Below are 8,480 nucleotides of genomic sequence, written 5' to 3'. Positions count from 1 at the left end.
CAGAACACTGAGAGCCCAGAACCAGGCCTTGTCTTTCTCAGACTCTTTCCACTTGAAAAAGCTCTGGATCAAACTCTGTAACAGTGAAAATTTTCTAAGTGCTGGAAGTTTCACTGGACAGCCCCAGTATGAGACAGGCAGCTGAGAGCAGATATACAAACCCTGTGCTTCACAGTTTCAGCAGGTCTGCAAAAGCACTTCTGCAACATCAAAGCACACAGAGGAAAAAAAAAACAAACCAAAACAAACAAGTCAGAATTTTTGTATTTGCCTTTATTACAATATATAGTTCTATCATTGTTGCATTCAGCAGATCAAAATGAGGTGTTAAAACGGTTTTCGTCATTGCAGTAGCACATACATATACAGAATAAATACTGTATATAAATAGGCCGTGAAATAATAACCCATATCTACAAATAAAAATACCCAGTACCCTCTTCCTCTCACCCTATATTACAGCAGTAACATTTTATCTTTAACACAGCTAATGCACCAAGCGTGGTATTCTGTCCCTCAAATGACACAGCTGGAGTGGTATGGTCATCAGCCCCATGAAAAACAAACATCAACCACTCCTCACTGCTGCACGTTCCAGTTTATGTGTATTGTATAAATAGAACATACAGCGATTTCACGTGCCTGCATATTTATGTTCGCCAGATATTCTTTCTGTAACAGAAACCAGCATTACAGTGAAAGGAAAGTTGTTCTCTTTTTTTTCTTTCACAGAAAGAGTAGGAATTTGTTAAACCATCCTTTTTTCTTCTGTATGAATTAACAAAGCAGTTTAAATATTACGCATAAAATTGCTCGGCTACCAAACCAAAATATCTTATTCTCTCTTCAAAAGTTTGGCAATGTTTCTAACAGGCCAAAACTTGGATTTTCTTAACTATCTTTTGTGTCAGCAATTTTGATAAGCACAAGTTATAAATATAAACACACATTTCTTTTGCTCTCCAGCTATATTTAAACTTTCAGATACAAAGGGGGATATACGGTATGTCTTACATAAGGCGTTAACTTCACAGAACCATAGAAATGTTGGTCAGAAGGGACCCCTGGAGGTCATCTAGTCCAACTTCATGCTTGCAGCAGATGCTCGGCAATGTGAGGATCAAGTCAGACCCAGCCCTCTTAACCAAGTCCTGAAAAACTCCAGGTGGGATTTCACAGCATCTCAGGTCTACCTGTACCAGTGTGGCTCTATGCCTAAGAATGTGATAGAATTAAAATGACCACTTGTTCACACCACCATTTGGGCTGAAATACACTCCAATGCAATAAAAAAATAAGTTATCTGGGATTGTTTAAGTCATAAATAAAAACCACACAGGCTTCAGTTGCAGCATGCTCTGGGAATTTTTCTTATGGTGGAAGTTGCTGTGTGTGAATAAAGAATAAAAAACTGACAGCTTCTTACTGAAGAGAAGGGTTGGTTTGATTTAATTTTGCATCACAAATGACTTGAAACAGACCTTTGCCAAAACTGAATTAAACAGGAATCAGTGTATTCACCCATTCATTCAATCGTTAGTGACAACTATAAACAGATACTTGAAAGAAAGCATAGCTATATTTAGAGATGCAACCACCTCAGTTTGGTAAGCTGAGATCTTCACTGATTGTCTTAAAGGTCTGAGAAATGTGATACAGGTTTTCTGACAGTCAATTTGCATTTTCATTAAATTTGCAAGGAGAGCATAATCAGTCTGGGTTATTGAACACACGTTTCTTCCTCTTTGTGTGTGTCTATTAATTCCTATCTCTAAAGTGGTCGTGCACTGAACCAGCAACGTTCACGTGAAAAGGAAGACGGAGGGCTCACCACTGCACACTGCAGCTGTGCACACTGCAGCTGTGCAAAGGGCTGCACTTCGTAATTACTACTGAAGGCACAGGAAAATCGTAAATTGGCCCCCTGACATCTCAGATAAAGTCTGCAGCACTAAAAGTTAGAAAGCCTCATTTATAGAATTACCATCCTAACTATGTTGTTATCACTCTTTTGACATGCAAAAGCAGAATTTGTTGAAAGAGAACAAACGTGATACAGAACAGCTGTTCCCAAACCTTTGGGTGCTAACCAACCGCAAACACATCTTAAAATGTCTCCTAGACCATTCTGCTTAAACTCTTAATTAAAAACACTGCAAAACAGCTGCAAAACGTGTACCACAGCCTCACAGATCACAAGCTGGCAGAGTCCACAGCTTACAAACCACTGTTTCAGCCATACCGAAATCCTACATACACGGAATCCCATGATGTCATTTTTAGTGTTTCAGAGAACAATTAGATTTTCACATGTACTTCCAAAGAGGAAAAAAACATCACTTTCTTAGCTACAAGCTCAACTGAAGAAGTATTTGGCATGTAGTCATTTGATGTGTACACTTTATACATTGTGGTACTTTGCTTTAAAGGCAGATCATTTGGAAAACACCATCAACTGATCTGCAGTATTGCTTCTATCACACATAGTTAAATCTTAAGGCAGTTAAGAGCAAGTGGCAAAAACAGTACATACAGATCGTGTCTGAACAAATGAGTGGAAAAAAAGATGGAAGAGGAGATTTCAATCTCATGGAGCAAAGTAAATGGCACTAAAAGTATCTATTCTTTATGATACAAAAACGAACAAAAAAAAAATAATCCATACAGTAAAAACCTGAGATGCATCACTCACCAGCATCAATGTTCACATTTTAACCAAAAATAATGTTTCAAATACAACTATTCCATTTTGACAAAATCCTCAGTTCTCTTGGCTCAGCAATTTCTTGAAACTCAGCACATATGTTGAGCAAGATGTCTTTACTGAGGAAAAAACAAAATCACTGAAGCCAAACCACTGACTTCAGTAAGATGGGCACTACACACAGCAGCCTGCATCTTATACCATCACACTTATCTTAATCCAAATAGCTTTTCCTGAAGTGCAGTACTCAATATGAAGACTAGCAGGATCAGGTCATCTTATTTATTTTACTTCCCATTTATACTGCACATCATTTATTTCCACACAGAAAAGTGTTATCAGATCGAAACAGTAGGCTGGAATAAATGAACACAGCTCCACTGGCATTGATGGCTACACCAGTTTACAACAGCTGAGGACCTAGTTTAGTAATTATTTCAGGTTCCTCCAGAAGCCATCTGGTCCAATCCCCCTGCTCAGTCATTTGCTCTTTCAGAGGATGGAATCTGGCAAGCAGACTGCAACATGTATCACAAAATGACTTCAGGACTGGCAAGTACCTTCAACTCCCTAACTCACAGTGGTGTCTGATGAGATGAAAGACAATTTCAGTGATACACAAAAGCTATAGAACCACTTAATGATCTTATGACAGATCTAACTGCAACTCCATCATCATTGCACTTTTATTTAAGTAATGAAACTGTATGGCACGATTTGAGTTGCTGAGTGAAGAGTGAGGGATGTAACTCCCATTCCTGGTACAGCTCACTCTTGTCATCTGGAAATGTGACTAAGTATGAAGAAGCATTTCTAAGTTTGCTTACTGCAAATGAATACAACATCACAAATTCCAGCTGAACTGTCAACAGCAAAAGCCAAATGATGTTCTTGCAATGTGAGCTAATGCTTTCTTTGATCTGAGGCTGACAGTTAGGAGATGCAGTTAAGATGAATCTGGATGTACATCCTGAGTTTCAAAAGGTGGCAGAGGTTCTCTCCAGTAGGTAAACTGACTGTAGGTATCAGAACAAGGGAAATCTGAAGAATGGCTTCTTTTCAGCAAAGGGAAAATATGGTCTACCACTTCACACAGTCTGACATAGCTGAAAAACAATTACATAAGTAAATGCAATACCAAACCATTTCAGATCACAGTAGTTCTATTTATTTAAGCCCACAGTCAAGACATGGCTATACCTATATAAACAGGTATACTCCTTAAATGAATAAACTTGAGTTTAATTTTGGTGTCTAGCTTCTAAACAAGATTCACAGTTCAGACACAGAATCCACCTTTGCTTAGAATGAATACTTTTCTAGAAAGAAAGAAGCGCCATTTTCAGCCCAAATCACCTCCCCAGATATTCAGGCCCCGCATTTTGTTTCTTTGTTGCTGTCCAGCCTGACTCAAACAGCTCCCTGTTCAACTGATCATTCACATATGTATGCTCACTTTGGTTCCCCTTCCATTAAGTGCAGTCTCAACATTACACATGGCCTTTTCTTTTCACTGAGAAGTCTAAGCATCTTGATGGAAGCCCTCAGCCCTTCCTTCACTTTTTTTCCTGGCTCTTCTACATAGAAGTTCCAGAAAAAGGAAATTTTGACAAGGTCACAAGAAGGCAGATGGCTTCACAAAGCTGGTTAGTATATTTTCTATGCAGATTAAATTGTACACTTGTTATTCCTTTTCATTATGAGAGTAGATACAGTATGTTACACTAAATATGAAACAATTTCTGTATCAGTTTAACTGAAAAAGAGTAGAAAGTCTATATTTTACTTAATATTTTGTTTGGCACATCCTAAAGATTTTTTCATTACTAAAATTAAATCCATCTTTGGGCAACTTGAGTCATAGGTTATAAAAGGAAATTAATTTAGTCTATAAAGTGTTAGGGATAAGATTACTTACGATGAGATATTTGTCTTTGCATGTTCTTGTATAAGTTCTCCTTTGGGGTTGACGGTAAATATTCGGTTTAAAGAAACACCCACTTGTTTGTATGAATAAACATCCTAAATAGAAAGCAAAAAAAACAAAAAAGGATTATGATTTTGTCTCTGTATAGTAACGTTCATTCTGGACTGTATTACATAGAATATATCTGCATAGTATTGTTACTGCATCTACCTACTGTGGATCTGAAATTCTCTACAAGTTTGCAGACTTGAACTCAGAGTAATGAAAGGCTCACAAAACAGACAATCTGCAGTTAAGCATGGAGTTTGCCACTTTAATTTAAGCTATTGATCAAAATCGTGTTGTTTTGTTTCTCAGTTAATTCCCTTGACACAAAAATAACATTCAATAAAAACCTAATGTTACTTGGAGGTAAAAAAAAAAATATATTTGCACTTCCATTTTTCTTTCAGAGAATATTTAATTCCCCAAGTGTGTTGTACTGAATATCGTGCAACAATGTATAGATGCTAAAGCATAACTGACGTAAAATAGTGATTGGTTTGTAAGGACAAGGTCACAAAAGAAAGTTATAACAAGTGTTTATATTTAAACCCCCGGAAGCATCTCCTAGTTCTCCAGTTTGGTGCAATATCCATAAATTGACTTTGTATCAGAGAAAGGGAGAAAGGGAAAGCAAGGTATAAAAACTGCAGTCTTATCCCCAGGAGGTAATACAGATACAACTGTGGGAATCAATTAAGCTGAAAGAGGGAGATTTAGGCTAGATACTGGGAAGAAATTCTTTACTGTGACTTCACTGGAACAGGTTGCCCAGTGAGTTTGTGAATGCCCCTTCCCTGGAAGGATTCAAGGCCAGGCTGGATGGGGCTGTGAGCAACCTGGTCTGGTAGGAGGTGACCCTGCCTACAGCAGGGGACTGGAACTAGGTGATCATAAAGATCCCTTCTAACACAAACCATTCTACGATTCCATGCTATGGAGTGCAATTAGAAGTAAGAGTTAAGAATATCTTCTAAGAAATTCAAATTGTTACAGCAAGCATGAACAAGTTCTGATCTTAAAAAAAAAAAAAAAAAACACTGGCAAAATTAAGATTAAAAAGATCAGCTCAAGCTGCCATGTAAGTCACTGGATATAGTTTTAAGGTTCAGGTGGTGAAAAACTGGAAGTTTAATGAAGATATGCAAACAATTTTAATTTCTATACCGTACAGTATGCTATAGGCACCTGTAATAATTGCAAGTACTTAAATTTACTGAGTTTATTTGGGGAAGAGAACAAAAAGTAGCACAGGAAATTGAGAAAGTTATGATTCTGATGTTCACAAAGCAGCTAGCATAACTGTATTTCACATTTGAAGCAGCAATCAAAGGAGATATCAGTAATCTCATTAGAAACTCCAACTTTCTACTTTACTTCAAGTTGTTATTGATGCATGCATAAAAATAATAATTTTGTTTTACTCTGAGGCTCATTTATAAAACAAAAGCACAAAAGCAGCCAAAATATTGTGTGTGATGTAACAATCAGATACAGCACTGGTCAGTCAATGGGGATCCCTTCCTGTCCTAACTGGCAATGCTTTTAAATTATATAACTCTCTAGAAGATGAAGCTGAAAAAAAAAATGTCACTGCTCATAAATACCAGCAACCCTAAGAAAAACGTGAGATAACTGTAGGAATGAATTCCAACGGAAAGGCATGCTGAATTCTCTCAAATGTAGCGACTACGTGCCTGGTTTCAGTGCCAAGATATCTTGCCAGGCACTTTCATCCAACATTTAGGCATCTAAAATGCTCAGTCTCTAAATGTTCTCATTCACACTGACTATGGCTGGTGTCCATATTTATGCTGGTAATTTCCCCAAGATATCAATGTTTTAGCTAGTAGATGCATCTGAGGTCTTGCAGTGCTGAGCAGCTAAGGCTGGAATCTGTTCTATGCTTCTCAAGTTTAAATAGAGCTTTTATATCTTCTAAAGTTAGTGGAGAGCACCTGAGACACCCTCAGAAGTATTGCATTTCTCTCCACCAATGAAAGAAGGAAGGAACCAACTGGTTAGTTATACCAGGGAATAGGAAAGGTCAAGGACCATTCTCTCAAGGCCATGGTACATGCTGCACTATACGGTACATTAGTTTCTACTGAAAATACTGCTCATGAATACATTGCTGGAGGAAGTAGCAAATGCTCTGCAGGGCTCATAGGCACAAATAACTGTCCCATCTGCTTAACTTAGGTGCCCACTGACACTGTGAATACTTAAAGACTGCTTTTTCCTGTACCAAAACCATTTTTCAGATCATGGTATCAATATAAAAGAAAGGATGATCACATGCCAAGGTGCCTCTACCCTAGTTTTGCTTAGCTTATATGAAGTCTCAGCATCCTCCCTAAGGCTGTTGCCTTTTGTGGATCCATGTAAGCATCCTTGGGGCCAGGACAGGAGTAAGAAAAGCGTACAGCACAATTTTAGTCTTCAAACGGGTGAGAATCCTGACTTCCCCTCTCTGTGTCAAGAGGCACATGAGTTTCTCCACAAAGCAGAATGCTTGCTTAAGTGGGACATCCAAATCCTTCTAAATGTTGCAGTTTGAAAGTCTAAGTCCCAGTGATATAAAATGATTTGGTGTTTGTCCACTGGTAACTCACTGGCACTATATCAGTTGCAGTAAAATGGTATCAGTATTTGTCACAAATGCTTAAGGATTTATTTATTACATAGTCAGGGTTTAAATCAGTATTTAGTATTATGCTAAGCTATGAGGATATAGCATAGTTGGTTTGTTACTCTTCCACCTCTGCAGCCTACACTGTGATATCTTGGAGGAAGAACTTTTTTTTATCATTTGTACAAGGCCTAATAAAATATTCTATAGTTCCATTTAAAGCTTCTCAGTTTAAATGCAACAGAATTGTGAAATAACAGCAATATTTTCTCTAAAATAATTTCAGCTATTACTCACAGCGGGTCTGTTTCCAAAAGCAGCATAAAAGGGTTCTGTGTTAGGATAAAACAAATTTTTTATGTCTGTCAAACACTGAACTTTGAATTTTTCTGGCTTTTTCTCTATCACTTCCCTGAAATGATATAAAAGAAAAAAAGTGAGGGAAGCACCACCTGAATAAGTACACATGAAATACAGCATAAACCAGTTTAACTTTATTCAATCTTGCCCCCCTCCCCCCCCCTTCACTCAGGACTCCTGCAAAGCTTTTCCTCCAATAAATCTTCGTTTGGAAGTCACAATGGACACAAAGACAAAAATAGCATTCCTAAGCTTACATGGTGGCCACAGTAAATAAATCCTCCAAAACAAGAGGACTTCTACTGAAGCTTAAGTAATAAAGATGGTTACTGAGCAAAGATGGTTGATTACAGGGAGTCGCTGCTAAATAAAGACTTATGAGACACAAATGAAGTAAACTGCTTCCTGAGAACTGCAGTATGATTCATATAGATTATATTAGCCACCACTATGTATGGCTTTTTAATCATGATTTTATTTTTTTTTAATTAAAGGATTGTAATTAACATATGTGCTAAAAGGACCTCAGTCTGTTAAGATGCTTCTACAGTCAGGGTCATCCATCACTGCTAACTAGCAGAAGTAATAAAGAAGTCTTCCATTTCTTTTCAGTTGCTCCTTACAGAATACCGAATTCATTAATTAACAGAGGAGCTGCCTCGTCCCTGGGTAAAAGCCCTTTCATAACAGCTTCTCTTGGCAAGGATGCTGAACAGGTGGCAAAGTCAGGAGTTCCCACAGAGAAAGACACCAGTATGACCCAAGAGTGCTGAAGAAGCTCAGAATCCTACACCCTAGTATCATCATATATGCCA

General features: G+C 37.8%; 1 protein-coding gene across 18 annotated transcripts in view; it reads right to left on the bottom strand.

Annotated features, from left to right (window-relative positions):
* Positions 1–252: 252 nt before the first annotated feature.
* Positions 253–8,480, bottom strand: part of LPIN1 (lipin 1) — a 71,489-nt gene continuing 63,261 nt past the window's right edge. For all 18 annotated transcript variants that reach the window (XM_015276089.4, XM_004935771.5, XM_004935773.5 and 15 more), the window contains 3 exons: positions 7,603–7,717; positions 4,623–4,726; positions 253–3,810 (listed from right to left, as the gene is read on the bottom strand). In XM_015276089.4, the coding sequence (XP_015131575.2) occupies positions 3,651–3,810; positions 4,623–4,726; positions 7,603–7,717 (379 nt within the window). In that variant the 3' untranslated portion in view covers positions 253–3,650. The remainder of the gene's footprint in view (positions 3,811–4,622; positions 4,727–7,602; positions 7,718–8,480) is intronic.

The sequence above is a fragment of the Gallus gallus genome, chromosome 3 (assembly GCF_016699485.2).
Source record: "Gallus gallus isolate bGalGal1 chromosome 3, bGalGal1.mat.broiler.GRCg7b, whole genome shotgun sequence".
NCBI classification, from domain to species: domain Eukaryota; kingdom Metazoa; phylum Chordata; class Aves; order Galliformes; family Phasianidae; genus Gallus; species Gallus gallus.
This window is presented reverse-complemented; position numbering and strand designations above follow the sequence as displayed.